The sequence below is a fragment of the Podarcis gaigeae genome, assembly GCF_964106915.1.
Source record: "Podarcis gaigeae genome assembly, chromosome: 2".
NCBI lineage: Eukaryota > Metazoa > Chordata > Lepidosauria > Squamata > Lacertidae > Podarcis > Podarcis gaigeae.
Genome location: NC_139679.1, coordinates 120,613,616 through 120,632,986, shown reverse-complemented (window position 1 = coordinate 120,632,986; position 19,371 = coordinate 120,613,616). Strand labels below are relative to the sequence as shown.

Sequence of the window (19,371 nt, the reverse complement as noted above, 5' to 3'; positions counted from 1 at the left end):
AACACCGTTTGCCTTCCCGCCACAGTGGTACCTATTTACCTACTTGCACTGGCGTGCTTTCGAACTGCTAGGTTGGCAGGAGCTGGGGCAGAGCAGCAGGAGCTCACTCCGTCGCACAGATTCGGACCGCCAACCTTGCCATCAGCAAGCCCAAGAGGCTCAGTGGTTTAGACCACAGTGCCATCCGCGTCAGGCTTGTGGGAGGAAACTACTGCCAGCATAGAACAGCCTGCTAGTGGGATTCGCACTTGCTACCAATCCGCTACTGGGCTGAGTTCAAGGAGTTTGTACTCACATGCAAGTCCCTGTTCTGCTCAGTCCCAGATATACAGCAGAGATTCTCCTGCAGGTTCCAAAGATCTCCAAAGCACGCACCCAGAATGGGGCTTTTAGTGTCACTGCCTGTGTTCTGTGGAATGGCATCCCTTTCGGGGGAGGGCATTGGGACCTTTTTGAGCTGGATAAAGAAATTTTAATAATGGGTGTCCACTTGTTACGGTTTTAGTCTTATTTTTATTTGTTGCCTTGGTGTATATAACTGCTTTTTAAAACATTTTTTATATAAATTGCCTTGAGACGGTGGTTTAGAAGGCAATCAATTATTTTTTAAAAATATTTTAAAAATACTTTTCACATTTATACATTTCACTAATTTTACAATCATTTTGACATTTCAAGGTTTGACTTCCTTCCCCTTCTTTCTGTGGTTCCTTAAATTTATTTTTAATATCTTCTGCATATCCAAATTAACTTAATTTGCTCATTTACCGTATTTTTTGCTCTATAAGACGCACCAGACTACAAGACGCACCTAGTTTTTGGAGGAGGAAAACAAGAAAAAAAATATTCTGAATCCCAGAAGCCAGAACAGCAAGAGGAATCGCTGTGCAGTGAAAGCAGCAATCCCTCTTGCTGTTCTGGCTTCTGGGATAGCTGCGCAGCCTGCATTCACTCCATAAGACGCACACACATTTCCCCTTACTTTTTAGGAGGGAAAAAATGAGTCTTATAGAGCAAAAAATACAGTATTCATCTTCTTTAAATATATACTGGTATAAAACTGCAGGTTATTACAATAATCCTACCAATGTTTTTATCTGTAAATATTCAATAAACCATTTCCATTCTTTTATTTTTAAAAAATGTTATCTTGATTTCTTATTCTTCTGGTAAGTTTCACCTTAGAAGGTAATCATATTTAAGGTAATCAATAAATCATTGTTACAAATAATGTGATAATAATTTTTAATTTTTTCTGCTGGCATCTGACCAGGGTTAATCCTCTTGTGGATTTTTGTTAAATGGGAAAACTGTAAATAAACAGAAGCAGAGCTATAGAAAGAGATATCCAGAAGATATACACAAATAGATAAATCTCGCTGCACCAAAAGAATAAGAATTGTGATGCTGACAGACAGTCGTTAAACCTGTTGAGTACTGCCAATTAATTTACTTGCATTTCTGAAAATATATTGTCATCAAGCAGAGTAAAAGGGAACCTTACCGAGAGAGGACACGATCCTGCAAATCTCCTTCATAATTTGGCTGTTCAGGGCTCTCTGGTCAGGACCCAGCTGAGCCCATTCCTCTTCAGTGAAACTGAGTCCTGAGAGGGAGAGGGGGGGGAAATGCTTCCTTGCAAATATCAAAATAGACCGGCCTACAAGCAAAATCCCAGAGCCTTGTTAAGGGGAAGTGAATGGGCATTACCCTCAGGATTAATATACATTGGTGCCTTGGTTCTCAAACTTAATCCATTCCGGAGGTCTGTTCCCAAACCAAAGCATTCCAAAACCAAGATGCGCTTTCCCATAGAAAGTAATGCAAAATGGATTAATCCGTCCCAGACTTCTGAAAACAACCCCTAAAACAGCAATTTAACATGAATTTTACCATCTAATGAGACCATTGATCCATAAAATGAAAGCAATAAACAAATGTACTGCAATCACACGATCAATCAGTCGGTAGCTGAACTGGGTTCCACACAGTCACAAAAACAAAACAAAAAGAGCCGCAAAAACAAAAACGCAAAATAAATAGCAAAAACAGACAGACCTCAGCGTATCACTCAAAACGGAAGTGTGGCAACACTCAAAATGGAGCATGTTCAGCTTCCAAAAAAAGTTTGCAAACCGAAACACTTCCGGGTTTGCAGTGTTTGGGTTCCAAGTTGTTTTAGTACCAAGGTGTTTGAGAAGCAAGGTACCACTGTAAACATATTTTACAAGGACTGGAGGAGACACCACGGGCGGAATAATTGCCACACACAGGAAGAAGGATACAGTCTGAGCGCCTCGCTTGTAATTTTATAAATCATTTAATGTGTCAACGCAAATACAAGTTGTTTACATTGCAGTTGTTGTATAAGGGATTGTTATTTTGACCGGAATGTAACTGAAATTAATAAGATTTTGGAACGCAGAAATAAAGAAAACCACCAAACCATTTGAATAATTGGTATTAGTTATTGTATTATAATTTGGCATTGTTATAATGAAGCTATTATTAGACTCCAACATGAATTTGACGGAACTGCAGGAGGCGGTGGAAGACAGGAGTGCCTGGCGTTCTCTGGTCCATGGGGTCAGGAAGAGTCGGACTCGCCTAAACAACAACAATTATTGGACTGTAATTGAAAACTAAGAAAATTTTTTATATATAATAAACACGTAATATAACATTGCACATTTTTCTTTTTAAAAAAAACCTTCACAGGGCTGCTTTCTAAAGGTTATTCCACCGATCTAAAAATTGCAGGGCTGGGGAAGGAAACCACATTTTCCTGCCCCTGCTGAGCTCCCCCCCCCCCCCGCCGCTGCCCTTCTTATTTCCATCGCATGGGAGGCAAATGCCAGGGACCCTCCCCTCCCCAGATCGAACCCCCATCCCTGTGGATTCAAGAGGCAGGGAGTTCCAAAGTCTAGCTGCTGCCACGCCAATAAAAGACCGATTTTTTACAGGTACCACATGGCAGTTCCATCGATCAAAGCAGTAGAGGGGCGTCTATAGTCCGGCAGCAACAGGGGGGAAGAGAGAGTTTGGGGGGCTTGCAAGGAGGTCGCAAGATGCACTTTGGGCCCCACTTTGCGTTTGAACTGAGAAACCCCCAAGCCTCAAAAGTGTGTGGGGTGTGTGTGTTTGTTTTTGTCCCTTTCTTCTCTCCCCCAGCCCCAAATAAATCAAGTCCCCCTCCTCTCCGCCGCCTCCTCTTCCTAGCTAGCCCCATCCCACCCACCAAATGTCGCTTTCTTTCTCCAAAGAGCTCTGATCATTTCTCAGCGCCAGAGAAGGAGGCTTGTAGAGTGGGAAGGGGTCGCCAGCGGTCATCTAGCCCAACCCGCTGCAATTCAGGATTCGAACCCAGGACCCGGAGACAGTGGCGTAGCGTAGGGGGTGCAGGGGGGACCAGCCGCACCGGGCGCAACATCTGGTGGGGCGCGCTCGCCGCCTCCGGAGTCACCGAAGAGCCTCGGGCGCAGGCTGTAGCAGAGCCCCGTGTCTCGCGGAACTGACAAGCTGTGCGCGCGTCCGGGCTGAAGGCGTCCGGCAGGCAGCGGCTCTCAGCGCTCGCCGCGGTCCCCGCACGTCAGGGCTGAGGAGGGCATGCCAGGCAGCCCCTCCTCACAGCCCCGCCACCGCTTCTGGGCCATGTTGCATTTTCCTCGCCTCTCTGCCCTCCTCCTCCTCCGGGCAAGCGGCGTCGTTTGGGCGGCAGCGCCAGCGGCAACTCGCCTCAGATCACCTGACACGGACCCGCCGCCATCGCCGCCGTGGCTACCTTACCGTAAATGCCCCAGCCCAGGCAGCAGCAAGAAGAAGCTGGCAGCAGCGGCAGGTTAGGGGTTAGGGGGCGCAAATTACTTGCCTTGCCCCGGGTTAGGGGCGCAAATTATTTGCCCCGGGTTAGGGGGTGCAAATTACTTGCCTTGCCCCGGGTTAGGGGGCGCAAATTACTTGCCTTGCCCCCCAAGTGCATGTTTCTGCCTAATACTAATACTAATAGAGGGGATTTTGGGATGTGATTTTGTGTGTGTGTGTGTGTGTGTGTGTGTGTGTGTGTGTTTTCCGTTGCTCGATTTTCCAAGTTACAGATAGGTAGCCGTGTTGGTCTGCCATGGTCAAAACAAAAAATTCCTTCCAGTAGCACCTTAAAGACCAACTAAGTTAGTTCTAGGTATGAGCTTTCGTGTGCATGCACACTTCTTCAGATACACACAGAGTGTATCTGAAGAAGTGTGCATGCACACGAAAGCTCATACCAAGAACTAACTTAGTTGCTCTTTAAGGTGCTACTGGAAGGAATTTTTCGATTTTCCAAGGGTTAAGATGAACGGAGCTCCCGTTGCTAGAGAGGAAAGCCATCGGGGGAGGAGTTTCCCTCCGTCTCCCAGTCCTTTTCCTGCCCGGATCCTCACGTGGAGGGAAGCGGCTGATCTGCCGCCCCCCCCCCGTGCCCCCACCCGGCGCTGCATCCGAGGCCGGATCCGGTGAGACACCCCTCTCCCCCGACCCCTTTGTGCACAGGGCTGGAGGGGATCCCCTGGGTCGCAAGGCAGGAGGATGCTAGGAGACCCCCCTCCCTGGGATGGGGTTGCAATTTGGGGTTGGGGGGTATCAGCCGATTGCTAGGGTGCAACTGGAAGGAAGCGAGACCCTGGCCCCCTTTCGCCCCGTGATCTGCTGGGCAAGATCTGTTTCCCCGCTAGGGATTCCAGGGATCGCAGCTGGGATCCCTTGTCTTCCCTTCCTCCTCTCTGCAAAGCTAAGAGGGTCCTTTTCTTTTTTTATGCGAGGCGGGGGGGGGGGCACTTGCAGACTTTGCATGGCCTTCGGTCATGGAAATGTAGAGATGGGAGGGACCCGTGGGTAATAATAATAATAATAATAATAATAATAATAATAATAATAATAATAATAATAATAATATAAAAATAAAATTTCATCTATATCCCGCCCTCCCCAGCAGAAGCTGGGCTCAGAGCATAGCTGTCAACTTTTCCCTTTTTTAAGGGAAATTTCCTTATTCCGAATAGAATTCCTCGCAAGAAAAGGGAAGCGTTGACAGCTATGGCTCAGAGCGGCTAACAACAGTAAAAGTAACATGGTTTGTAAGACGCACATGGAGGGGACCTTCGGTCATGGAAATGTAGAGATGTGAAGGACCCGTAGGTCATAATAATAATAATAATAATAATAATAATAATAAATTTATTTATATCCCGCCCTCCCCAGCCGAAGCCGGGCTCAGAGCATAGCTGTCAACTTTTCCCTTTTTTAAAGGGACATTCCCTTATTCCGAATTGGATTCCTCGCAAGAAAAGGGAAGAGTTGACAGCTATGGCTCAGAGCGGCTAACAGCAGTAAAAGTAACACAGTTTACATAAAATCACAATCAATTCATTCTAAAATCAATTCATTCTAAAATCAAGAATCAAATTTATGGCAACCATTGGGCTAGCGTTCTATAAAAATGACAATGCAGGATCAGGCCAGTGGTGCGATCTGGTCCAGAATCCTGTTTTCACAGTGACCAACCAGTTGTTGGTGTTTTATGATTTGATGGTTGTTGTTTTTTAAACCTGATTTTTTAAACACATTTTAAAATGAAATTGAATAGCCTGTGTTGTGCCTGAATATAATATTGAAGCACAGGTGGGTGGAGGCGTGTTGTGTTTTCCTCTAGAGTAGCCTTTCTCAACCTGTGGGTCCCCAGATGTTGTTGAACTACAACTCCCATCACCCCTAGCTAGCAAGGCCAGAGCTGAGGGATGATGGGAGTTGTAGTCCAACAACATCTGGGGACCCACAAGCTGTGAACCGCTGCCTAGACATTGTGTCTGTATAATAATAGGATATGGACAAAGGGGCCCAGTTAGTAAGATGCAAGGATGTAGCGAATGGGCAATGGGATCAGTTGTGTGGGAAATGGAGCCTCCATATAGAGCAGCAGCCTACCTGAGCTCGGACGCAGCAAAGAGATGTTACTTTGATCTACGTGAAATGTTCCCGAGAGCGAAAACACACCTTCATTAGTAATGTTGGTTTCAACAGCTTAATACACTGCCTGCAAGTCGGGGCAACACATGAAAAATCAGATCCTGGACCTGGTAATTTTGGAGCAGTTCCTGGCTGTCCTTCAGCGGAGATGGAGAGCTGGGTCAGAGAATGTGGAGCAGAGTCCAGTTCCCAGATGGTGGCCTTGACTAAAAGTTTCCTCCTGAGTCAGGCAGAGCAGCAGGTGAGCGCAAAATTGCTGAACTCTTTCTTCCAAGGAGGAATGTGCCAAACCACAGAGGCCTTTGCCTCTGTCCTTACTTTCCTTTAAAAAAAAATATAAAGCAATTTCAACAAAACAAATTATCAATCCAAATAATCAATTACATTATTCCCCCCTTTTTATTCCCCCCACCCCTCCCTCTCCCCACCACTTGAGACTTCCCTCAGCTCCCCCCTCTGATTTATTTGCATATGTTATTCTCTGCATGTTAATAATTGTACATATCATTGCCTTATCTGTCATATATTCTACTATTAAATTTGTGGATGTTTATTCATAACCTGCCAAGGAGTCCAAATCATTTTTTTGTTTTTTAAAATAGTTTGTAAAAAGTTCCCATTCTTCCTTGAAGTCACGATTGTCCTTCTCATGTAATTTGTGTCAACTTTGCCAACTCTGCATAACTCATCAATTTTTCTTGCCATTGTTCTTTTGTTGGGATTTCCTCTTTCTTCCATCCTTGTGCTAACAAGACTCTTGCTGCTGTTGTAGCATGCATAAATAAATTATTTGTTTTTCTTGGCAGGTCTTGTCCTAAAATCCCTAACAAAAATGCTTCTGGTTTCTTTACAAATGTTATTTTAAACATTTTTTTCAATTCATTGTATATCATTTCCCTTTTTTTTTAACTTCTCTACATTCCCACCACATATGATACATAGTACCTTCTTTTTCTTTACATTTCCAACATGTATTTGATCCAGTTTTATACATTTTTGCTATTTGTACTGGTGTGATATACCACCTGTACATCATTTTCATGTAATTTTCTTTCAGAAGAAAACAATCTGTAAATTTCAGATCCACTTTCCACAGCCTTTCCCAATCCTCAAATTGTATATATCTTGTGCCCATTTGATCATGACTGATTTGACCTCCTCATCTTTTGTTTACCTCTGTCCTTACTTTCCTAATAATCCTCGCCATTCATTGCTGTTTCAGCTCCAGGATCTGTTTGCAGAAGTGGCCACAGATTTCCACAGGGTAGAGAAGCTTCCCTCAGATGCCAGAGAGAATCCCCTACATAGGCAGTCTGTGCCAGAGAGTGACACCTCGCTTGGTAAGTTTTAAATTGATCAGGGTGGGTCTGGCCTGGGAGGCCTCTTTGGGCAGGGTCTCATCAACATTCATGGGGGGGAAAATCTTAAAGCCTTCAAATTTCATTTTTGTGCCATGCGCTGTTAACGAAAGCCCATTATTTATTTGTGTATTAAACTTTTTAAATTACTGTATTTTTTGCCCTATAAAACACACCGGCCCATAGGACGCACCTAGGTTTTTTGGGGGGAAATAAAGGGGGGGAAATTATTTTCCCCCCCAGGCGCGGGGGAAGTCCGCAAGCCTAGGGAGCCCGGCGGGAAGTCAAGCCGGTCTCCCCAGGCTTGCAGTTATCTGTCCCCCGAGCTTGTGGGGCTGGCAGCCTCCAAACCAGGTCGGGGAACAGCGGGAAGGCGCGCTGCGCCTCCCCGCTGTTTCCCGAGCTTGTGGACTGCAGGCTGCTGCCTGCAAGCCTTTCGAGCCTGCAGGAACTCCCGCCGGGCTTGCAAGGCTTGCGGATAGCTTCCTGAAGCCTGGAGAGCGAGAGGGGTCGTTGCGCACCGACCCCTTTCGCTCTCCAGGCTTCAGCGAAAGCCTGCATTCGCCCCATAGGATGCACACACATTTCCCCTTCATTTTTGGAGGGGGAAAAGTGCATCCTATAGGGCGAAAAATACAGTAGTAAATCTATTAACTGTGTGTTAAATATTACATATACAGTGGTACCTCTGGTTGCGAACGGGATCCGTTCCGGAGGCCCGTTCGCAACATGAAAAAAAATGCAACCCATGGATTGCGATTCGCCTCTTCTGTGCATGCACGTGATGTCATTTTGCGCTTGTGCGCATGCGCGAGTGGCGAAACCCGGAAGTAACCCTTTCTGGTACTTCCGGGTCGCCACAGGATGTAACCTGAAAGAACGTAACATGCAGCGGACGTAACATGAGGTATAACTGTATAATATTAAATCTATTGCGAACGCTTCAATCTTCAATATGGAAATCTAATTAAGTGTGTGGCCCCCTTGTTCTACGTCAGAGTTCTCTTGCGGCCCATGAGAAGTTGGACTGCCCTGCCGTAAATCTGTGAGATGCATTTGATGTCTTCCTGAAACAGGGCACAAAAGGATGCTGGTTTTCAGACTTTTCCGCAGCTCAGAAAAGCATTCCTTGACGACCCCTTGGATTTCTCCCCAAGAGGAAAAATGGGATGAGCTGTAGTTTTGCACAACTAAACCGCATAATGCAAAGGGACGTTCAACATACATAGGACGGGTGTGTCGTTTTGTGATGTCAACGCGGACCTAGAAATTTCAAAAGAATGCTTTAAATTAAAAGAAAAGAGAAATTTGTCATGCAGCCTCTGAGATTAACGTGCACTCTGATGGCTTACCATCACCTTCCTCTCTGACAGGTGGTGGGTTAATGCCAGCAACAACTCCTTGGGCATCTTTTCTTCATGGGGGAGTGGAAGAACCTGTACTAGCGACATTTCAGGTAGGTGGAAGCATCCCAGGGAAGGCTGCCAAGAGGAAGCCAAGTGCCTCTGCTCACCTCCCTGCATCTGAACAATTCTCTGTCCTCCTTATAGAATCATAGCATCTTCGAGTTGGAAGGGACCCAACGGCCATCTAGTCCAACCCCCCCACAATGCAGGAATCTCGTCGCTTCTTTCTAGGCTGCCCACCGAGGAGGCTGTGAGTGCCACCCGAGAAGTCCTGCAGGATAATACCCAGCCACTTCTTGATACGATAACTTTATTGTCATTGTCCCATACAGAACGACAAAATTAAAAAAATCTATACCAGACATTCAAAAACCAACAAGCCTGCTATCCCAGCCTAGTTATCCCCCTAAAAACTCTCATACCCCATAATTAGACACAATATACTCCCATAGAGACTACCTTACACTGCGTTTAAAACCAAAATCGCATTTGGATAGAAAATGTTTCCCAGACGACTAGTCCTAGTCTTTATAACCCTGTACCTTCTTCCAGAAGGCAGAAGCTGAAAGAGATCATTTCCGGGGCGTGCACTATCCTGCGCTATCTCTGCAGCTTTCTTATGGCACCTGGAAGCATAGATTTGATCCAAGGTGGGAAGAGTGCACCCAATTATTCTCTCCGGAGTCTTTACAACCCTGGACAGCATTGTTTCTTCCCTGGCCGTGCAGCTCCCAAACGACACACACACACCATAAGTTAATACACTCTCCACAGTACAATGGTAAAATGCCATCAACAGGTCCTTTGAGAGATTATTTTTCCGGAGGATTCTCAGAAAATAGAACCTCTGCTGTGCTCTCTTCATCAGGTCTTTGCTGTTTTCTCCCCAGGTTAGGTCGTCTCTCAACTCCATTCCCAGAAACCGAAACACTGAGTGCACCCAATTATTCTCTCCGCAGTCTTTACAACCCTAGACAGCATTGCTCTCTCTCTCTCTCTCTCTCTCTCTCTCTCTCTCTTTTATTAAATTTACTGTTTTACAATTTAAAAGATTCATTTAAACAAGCTTGAAATATCAGTGACTTCTCTTCTCTTTCCATGGTTCATTTTGCAGAGCATAAATCCCTGCATATTTTATATAAACTCAAGCATTCAGTATTCCGTTATTACTTCCATCAAAACTTATTTGCACTGCTGAATTTATCTCAATGTTGCCAACGTTTCCAAGTGTACACAATTCCCCCCCATATATATTCAATAAACATTTCCCAATCTTCTTTAAACGTATGTTCTTCTTGTTCTCTTATTCTATATGTTACGTCTGCGAGCTGCGCATATTCCATCAGCTTAAGTTGCCATTCTTCTTTGGTTGGGACCTCGCTCGTTTTCCATTTTGGGGCTAACCAAACACGGGCTGCAGTAGTGGCATACTTAAATAACCCCAACAGAAAGGACTCTGATTTTTTGGGGAAAGTGCTTTTAAACTTTTTAAAAATTAATTATAAATTATTTCCCAATTCTCTTTTACCCTTTTACATGTCCACCACATATGAAAGGACGTTCCCGCTACCTCTTTGCATCTCGCTTATCTGATTCAAGATTATACATCTTAGTATGTCTAAAGGTAAAGGTAAAGGACCTCTGACCGTTAAGTCCAGTCACGGACGGCTCTGGGGTTGCGGCGCTCATCTCGCTCTACAGGCTGAGGGAGCCAGCGTTTTCCGCAGACAGCTTCTGGGTCATGTGGCCAGCATGACTAAGCCGCTTCTGGCGAACCAGAGCAGCGCATGGAAACGCTGTTTTCCTTCCCGCCAGAGCAGTACCTATTTATCTGCTTGTACTGGCATGCTTTTGAACTGCTAGGTTGGCAGGAGCAGGGACCAAGCAACGGGAGCTCACCCCGTCGCGGGGATTCGAACCGCAGACCTTCTGATCAGCAAGCCCTAGGCTCTGTGGTTTAGACCACAGCGCCACCTGCATCCCACCCGCCACCCGCGCATGCCTACTCAGAGTCAAACACCACCTGTAAATGATTTTCAAGTAGTTCTCCTTCAGGGAATAACATGCTGTAAACTTCAACCACTTTTCCTTGTTGAGTCTTTCAGATTTTGCAAGTAGAGAATTGTGACATTGTTTGCAAAAGGGCCAACGTTTTCCTTTTCTTTTCAGGCCCGAATTTATTTTGAGGATGTGGCAGTGTATTTCACAGCAGAGGAATGGGCTCTGCTGGATTCTGACCAGAGAGCTCTGCACAGAGAAGTCATGGAGGAGAATTATCTTCTCGTCGCCTGTCTCTGTAAGACATTGTGTTTTCAGCTGTTTTAGTGGTTGTGTTTGTGTAAATGGTTTTAGGGCTTCTATTGCATTTGGATCTCGCTTTGGATCCTTTCCCTAGTGCAGTCTTCATCTACCTTGGATCCCCAAATGTTGGACTACAACTCCCATCATCCCTGACCAGCCCATCTAAGATAGCTGGGAATGATGGGGTTGTAGTCCATCAATCTTGGCAGAAACAAGGTTGAAAAACATTTCCTTAGTGGATGATGGTAGTTATTTAAAGTGCATGCAATTGTTCTTGACTAGCTTTGCAATGTTTTAAATGATATTTTTATCGATATGTTTGCCACCCATGGCTCTCTTGGGGAAGAAGGGTGGGATATAAACCGAAGGAATAATAATTATTATGTCCCTCCGTGGGTGACCCTCCTGGTCCCTTCCGATTCTATGATTGTATTCTATTCCTCATTACGTCCATGAATTATTATTATTTGTACATGTCCACAGGACACTTTTTATATACAAGGACGTGTCGCCATCCTTGTAGCTGTTGGAAATGCGTATTTCGGTCGGCGGCATTTGCAAATCTTTTTTTTTCCTCCTCCCTAAAACTTCTGGTGTGTGTTGCATTCCAAAAGCAAGGAAGGATTGGACCCTGATTAATAAAATACACATGAGGCTTGACCAGCAAGACTCTGGGAGGAGGTGCCAATAATATTCTGTCACACCCTGGCTCAGGTCCCTTTTATTAACAAGAGAATAACACAGTGCTTGTAAGAACCAATCAGATGTCCTCTGAGCATTTCAAAAAATCCCCTACGTGGGAGAAAGTCAGATCAGAGAAATCCTTTTAACTACAAAGAAACTATTTCCTACTTGAGCATGCATACGTGGTTAAGCTAAATAAACAGGAACCAAGGAGGAATGCATTTAGTACCCCCGGAGGTCATAAACAACAGTAAACAGGAGATGAAGGATGGCAATGAAAAATAGTATTTACCATCTCCTTGTGAACTCTCTTCTAGCCCTTAAAGGTAAAGGGAGCCCTGACCATTAGGTTCAGTCGTGGCCGACTCTGGGGTTGCAGCGCTCATCTTGCTTTACTGGCCGAGGGAGCCGGCGTACAGCTTCTGGGTCATGTGGCCAGCATGACTAAGCCGCTTCTGGCGAACCAGAGCAGCGCACGGAAACGCCATTTACCTTCCCGCCGGAGCAGTACCTATTTATCTACTTGCACTTTGACGTGCTTTCGAACTGCTAGGTTGGCAGGAGCAGGGACTGAGCAACGGGAGCTCACCCCGTCATGGGTTATTCAAACCGCCGACCTTCTGATCGGTAAGTCCTAGGTTCTGTGGTTTAACCCACAGCGCCACCCGCGTCCTGGCCCTTAAGATCTACCTAAAGATTAACAAATCTGCATCAAAGTAACCTACTATCTTTATGGCTCAGGATGCCTAGTGAAGCAACCAGTCCGTGTTTAAGAATGCTTATACGTGACTGTCAGGCAGAGAGAAAGTAAAATGGCAGGGGTGCAAAGGCTTGTGGGATTTGATCAGAAATGATTGTCAATGAATCCAGCCCAGTCAAAGCAATGCTTTCATCGCGGACACAATGGCGTGCTCCATTTTTCATAATTCCTCATAGCAATCCAACCTGACCCCCACAGTGTGCAAATGTTTCACCACTGTAGATGTTGCCGCTCCATTGAGAAGGGCTTTCGCCCAAGCGGCAGAGCATCCGTTTTGCCTGCAGAAGGTCTCTGGTTCAATCTTGGCCGTCTTCAGGTAGGGCTCAGAAAACTCCAGCTTGAAACCTTGGAGAGATGATGTCTTCCCTACTATCTTTGTCTCTCACAGGTGACAGGATGGTGCTGGCAAGACCCCCTCAGCCGTCCCTTTCTCACGTTGGAGGGGAAGCAGTTGCTTTTGCAAACGATCAGGTATGGATCAGGGAAGAATCACTGGGGAGATTGTCAAGGAGGAGCCTTCTCATCAGTGGCGTAGCGTGGGGTGCAGGGGGGGCGGCCGCACCGGGCGCAACATCTGGGGGGGCGCTTGCCACCTCCGGAGTCGCCGAAGAGCCTCGGGTGCAGGCTGTAGCAGTGCCCCATGTCTCGCGGAACCGACGAGCTGAAGGCGTCCGGCAGGCAGCGGCTCTCAGTGCTTGTCGCGGTCCCCACGCGTCAGGGCCGTGGAGGGCGCGCCAGGCAGCCCCTCCTCACAGCCCCACCGCCGCTGCAGCTGCTGGGCCATGTTGCATTTTCCTCGCCTCTCTGCCCTCCTCCTCCTCCGGGCAAGCGGCGTCGTTTGGGCAGCAGCGCCAGCGGCAACTCGCCTCAGATCACCTGACACGGACCCACCGCCGCCACCGCCGTGGCTACCTTACCGTAAATACCCCAGCCCAGGCAGCAGCAAGACGAAGCTGGCAGCGGCGGCAGGTTAGGGGTTGGGGCGCAAATTACTTGCCTTGCCCCAGGTGCTGACAACCCACGCTACGCCGCTGCTTCTCATCTCCCCGGTCCTGATGGAAATTCTCTCCTCATCTTTGCTTCTGTCAGAGCTGCCCAAGAGAAAGGCAGTGATCTATAATGAATTGAAAAGGATGTTTAAAATAACGGTCGTAAAAAATAAAATAAAATACCACTCAGAAGCTTTTCTTTTGGGAATTATAGAGACAGAACGACCTAAACTGTATAGAAATTTATTTATTTGTGCTGCTACAGCGGCAAGAATGTTACTCGCCCCCAATATGGAAAGATGTCCCATCCAAAAAATGGATACAAAAACTTAAGGAATATGTGGAAATGGCAAAACTTACCAGAAGAATAAAAAATCAAGATAACAAACTTCTTTTATTGCACATTTACAGATAAATTGCAAACAGATAAGAACATTGGCAGGATTATTGTAATAACCTGCAGTATATATTTAAAGTAGATTAATAAATGAGCAAATTAAGTTAATTGGGATATGCAGAAGATATTAAAAATAAATTTAAGGAACTGCAGAAATAGCATAGCTGTCAATGTTTCCCTTTTTTAAAGGGAAATTCCCTTATTCTGAATAGGATTCCTCTCAAGAAAAGGGAAAAGTTGACAGCTATGAGAAAGAGGGGGAAGGAAGTCAAGCTTTGAAATGTCGAAATGATTGTAAAATTAGTGAAATGTATACAGTGGTACCTCGCAAGACGAATGCCGCGCAAGACGAAAAACGCGCAAGACGAAAGAGTTTTCCGTTTTTTGTGTCATTCCGCAAGACGAATTTCCCTATGGGCTTGCTTCGCAAGACGAAACGTCTTGCGAGTTCTTGCGAGTTTGTTTCCTTTTTCTTAAAGCCGCTAAGCCATTAATAGCCGCTAAGCCGCTAATAGCCGTGCTTCGCAAGACGAAAAAACCGCAAGACGAAGAGACTCGCGGAACGGATTAATTTCGTCTTGCGAGGCACCACTGTAAACCTGAAAAGTATAAGTTAAAAGAGAGAGAGAGATGAAGGCTATGAGGGCCTCCTCAGAAGGTTTAACTTCTGTGGGATGATACACAGCCTTTCTCCCCTGATGAGACTTCTGGGTTTTGCTAGCAGACGCTCTTAATTTCTGTCAAGACCCAACTGTTTCCTTCTCTTTCAGGGCCCGTGGTCCTTTGAGGCTGTGTCTGTGTATTTCACTGAGGAGGAGTGGGCTCTCCTGGATCCTGACCAGAGAGCTCTTCATAGGGATGTCATGGAGGAGAATTATCGCCTCGTCACCTATCTCAGTAAGACTTTCTTAAGGCCAGTCGAGAGAGATGGTAAAATGTGTAACTGACGGGCAGCCCATCTAAACTGGAATCTTTTGAAAATATGAAATGGTTTATAAATGCTTTTATATATACAGGCTTGACTACTGTAATTCGCTCTACGCAGGGCTGCCCTTGAAGCTGTCCCAGAAACTCCAGCGGGTGCAGAATGCTGCAGCGAGGCTCCTCACGGGGTCCCTGCCATGGGAGCATATTCACCCAGTGCTTTTCCAGCTGCACTGGCTCCCGGTGGAGTACAGGGTCAGATTTAAGGTGCTGCTTTTGACCTTTAAAGCCCTTCACGGCCTAGGACCTTTTTCCTTCTGTGACGAAACTCCTATTTGGGGGCTTTTTTCTGGCCCACGTAGGACCAGTCTGGATAGTTGGCCTTGGTGAAGATTTGACGTTTTCATCCCCAAAAAGTTTTTTGATTTGAATTTCTACTGAAATGAGGCTGCATTTTAATGTTGTATTTTAATCTTGTTTTTAAGTTGTATTTTAATCAATTGTTTTTATACTTGGTGTTAGCCAACCTGAACCCAGTCTTGCCTGGGAAGGGTGGGGTATAATTAAATATTATTATTATTATTATTATTATTATTATTATTATTATTATTATTAAAACTTCATGTCTTACTCAGGTACTAACCGGTGTTCTTTCTCAACTGCAGGCCACAAATGGGAAGCCAGGAATATGGGAGACGTATGTTGGATGTCAGCAGAAAGGGACACACATAGAAATGAGGAACAACTGAGAAAGAAGACTGAAGCAGATCAGAACGGGTGGAATATATCCTCTGCTACTCAGGACAGTGGCTACCCTGAAATTGTGATCATAGAAGAAGAAGAAGAAGAAGAAGAAGAAGAAGAAGAAGAAGAAGAAGAAGAAGAAGTACAGGAAAAGAATAAATACTGTGTGTATCAGAAATTGGAATGTGAAGCTCATTGCCAAATCCACACTGGGGAGAAACCATATCAGTGCAGAGAATGCGGAAAGACATTCAGTCAGAAGATGTATCTTACGACTCATAAAAGAATTCATACAGGGGAAAAGCCATATAAGTGCTTGGAATGTGGAAAGGGCTTCAGCCAGAAGATACACCTAACTTTCCACCAAAGAATTCATACAGGGGAAAAACCACACCAGTGCTTGGAATGTGGGAAGAGCTTCATCAGAAGTTCAAACCTCACTTTGCATCAAAGAATCCACACAGGGGAGAAGCCATATCAGTGCTTGGAATGTGGGAAAAGTTTCATTAGAAGCACAAACCTTACTTTGCACCAGAGAATCCACACAGGTGAGAAGCCGTATCAGTGTGTGGAATGTGGAAAGAGCTTCAGCCAACGTTGTAGCCTTACTTCTCATCAGAGAATCCACACAGGAGAGAAACCGTTTGAGTGTCTGGAATGTGGAAAGAGTTTCACGCATAAGATAAGTTTCACTTATCATCAAACAACTCACACAGGGGAGAAACCATATCAGTGCGTGGAATGCGGGAAGAGCTTCAGTCAACGTTGCACCCTGACTTCTCATCAGAGAATCCACAGGGTGGAGAAACCCTATAAATGCCTGGAATGCGGAAAGGGCTTTACGTGGAAGATAGGCCTCGCTGCTCATCAAACAACTCATACAGGGGAGAAACCGTATCGGTGCTTAGAGTGTGGAAAGAGCTTCAGCCATAAGGGGAGCCTCACCTATCATCAAAGAATCCACACAGGGGAGAAGCCATATCAGTGCATGGAATGCGGGAAGAGCTTCAGTCATCGTTGCACCCTAACTTCTCATCAGAGAATCCACACAGGAGAGAAACCATATCAGTGCCTTGAATGCGGAAAGAGCTTTAAAGAGAAGAGCAGGCTCACTTTTCACCGAAGGACTCACACCGGGGAGAAGCCGTACAAATGCTTGGAATGCGGAAAGGGCTTCACGCAGAAGATAGGCCTCTCTGCTCACCAGACAGCTCATACAGGGCAGAAACCGTATACCTGCTTGGAATGCGGAAACGGCTTCACGAGAAGATCAAGCCTTAATCTGCATCAGAGAAGTCACAGCGGCGAGAAGCCATATCAATGCCCCGAGTGTGGAAAAAGCTTCACTAGACGGTCCGGTCTGAATTTGCATCAAAGAACTCACACGGCGGTGAAATCGTATAAGTGCTTAGAGTGTGGAAATAACTACAATAATAAGATCAACCTCACGTATCATCAGAGAACTCACAGAAGTGATTTGAATATGCAGCAAAATATTGTCTCCCACGTGAAACAGGAGTTCGATTGTGAGGACCCACATCGGACATGCACTGTATAAATGAACCCTAAGCAGGGAGCAACATATTGTACCTATCCTGAGCAACGACAGCAAGGGAACTGAAGCATTTTCTTTCAGCTTTGCTCTTTTTCTAATACAAAATGTGAAATCACGGCTGCTCCCCTCTGCCCTCCCCATCCATCCTTCCTCTCCTGAGCACGTAGTGATGCTTCCGTATGGGAGCGTTCAGCTCCTATGTGTGGTCGGCGCTGGCCAAAGGATCTGCCCAAGGGCTTTTCCAAAATGCTTTGCCTCCTGGTAATGGATTTTGGGGATGTGTTGGGGGGGGCTCACTATCTGGAGGATGATATAATCAAGGCTCCCATGCCTGCTCAGGTGTCTGCGTATTGGGAGGAGGGGAAAGGGAGAAGACAAAAAAGAGAGGGAGAACATAAACATCAACACAGTCTCTAGCTAAAAATGCATTAAAAAAATACTTGGAATTGAATCAAAATCAAGTTAATGACGTAAGGACACTCTGGGATGCTGGTAAAGCAGTGATCAGGGGATATTTCATAAAACAAGGCATAAGAATAAAAAAGGAAAGGGAAAAGGGAAAAAACAACAAAATTAATGGAATAAATAAGGAAATAAAGGGGGGGGGAGAAGAGCAAACCAAAATAATGATATAATTAAAAAAGAATCTGAAGAAGTGATATAATTAAAAAAGGGTATCTGAAGAAGTGTGCATGCACACGAAAGCTCATACCTAGAACTAACTTAGTTGGTCTTTAAGGTGCTACTGGAAGGAATTTTTTTATTTTATTAAAAAAGAAATTAGGCTACTACAGTGCAGACAGAATATATGTCCAAAATAGAAGTAGAGTGGAATGTGAAAACGTGGAAACAAAATAATTTTGAGTTTGGCAGTAAACCGGGAAAATACCTGGCATGGCAATTGAGAAAGAGGCAAAATCAAAGACAAATTAATAGAATAAAAATAGGAGAGAAAATTATAGGTGAGCCAAAAGTACAAAATAATACAAAAATGTTTCAAAATAATATGAAAAGTTATGCAAAAAAGATAATGAGGCAGAAGAAGAAGTAGACAACGTCCTATACCAACAGAAAGGAGGATGGGTTTTAATTCTACTGGATCAGATCTTTACCCCACAGAAATGTCTAAATGTGGGTGGTGGCCTGTCTTGCTGTGTGTGTTTTCTATGCAATTGGGTGCTTTCTTCCTCTCTACCCATGTTCTCCACACACAAAAGTCACAGGTCCGGTGCTTGCCAGCACTGTCATAGCAAAACAATTGGGATCTGAGACATGGATCAGTATGGAACCAGATTATTATTATAGGGGGTCTCCCCCCGGAACAACCACTGTATTATAAGCAATGTCTCTGTCAGCGGTGGTGTTGATCAGCGCTGGATCTGTGATTTTAAGGGTTGGTTTGCAGCTAAGGGACCTTTAACTTAATGGCTGTTTGTTAAAACGAAATGTGTCTCATTCAGTAATCATGCAAGCTGCAGATGGTCCATTTCTGGCTTAGAGATTGTCATTTTGAGCAAGGAAGCCTTTTGTTGAAAGACGACATGCCCCAGAGCCGCTGTTATATGATAACACTGATGCCCCTATCTCTAAATCCCAGAGGTGCCTAAAGGCATTAAAAAAATGGAGACCCCCGCCAGAGTTATTTTCAGGCTGCAAATGGAAGATGAACACACAGCCCCTCCATCTGTTTGATTGAATATTTTTCTATGCACACGGGTTAATGTCTCAGTGTAAATCTTGGGCTTGGTGGTGTATTTTCTCCGTTAAGTGTTTCTGCCTTGCAAAACTCTGTGATTAACATCCCATTTGTTTTTGTAAATGCGTTAGGAAGAAATGTTAAAGGTGCACATGTGCAGATATAAAAAAAACCAAGGCCACACAAGCACAGATTTGCGTGCGCAGCCCGAATATCAAAAAACATAGTGAGAGTTGAAACATCTCATGTTGTAGCTGGGAGCTTTTTCCTTTGTCTTCTGTTGATGTGTTTTTTACTACAATCTAGGTGTTTTATAGATTATAAAAACAACTCCTCACAACTCAGTGCTTGTTCTCTTTCCCTGAGTTTCACTCAGTAGCGTCGCAAGGGAGAAGATGTGCCCTGAGAACTGGTGTTGAGAATTTTGTAAGTTAACAGCCAGGTCTGTGTGTTCTCCATGCTTAACAAATAAAAGAAAATCAGCGTGCACAAGCTGTATTTCTCTAAAAAGAGCACCGTTTCGCAGAATCTGTTAATGTTTCCCAGTTCCCTGAGTG

The 19,371-nt window shown here is 45.1% G+C and overlaps 1 protein-coding gene across 1 annotated transcript; it reads left to right on the top strand.

The window, feature by feature from the left end:
- The first annotated feature begins 4,321 nt into the window (after positions 1-4,321).
- LOC310837283 (uncharacterized protein) lies at positions 4,322-19,154 on the top strand. Its single transcript, XM_083723590.1, has 9 exons — positions 4,322-4,490; positions 6,055-6,241; positions 7,223-7,340; positions 8,732-8,814; positions 10,934-11,060; positions 12,898-12,980; positions 14,666-14,792; positions 15,485-17,773; positions 17,903-19,154. Exons 1-8 carry the CDS (start codon positions 4,330-4,332, stop codon positions 17,119-17,121), a joined length of 2,523 nt encoding a protein of 840 aa, XP_083579716.1. The 5' UTR covers positions 4,322-4,329; the 3' UTR covers positions 17,122-17,773; positions 17,903-19,154.
- The last annotated feature ends 217 nt before the right edge of the window (positions 19,155-19,371 follow it).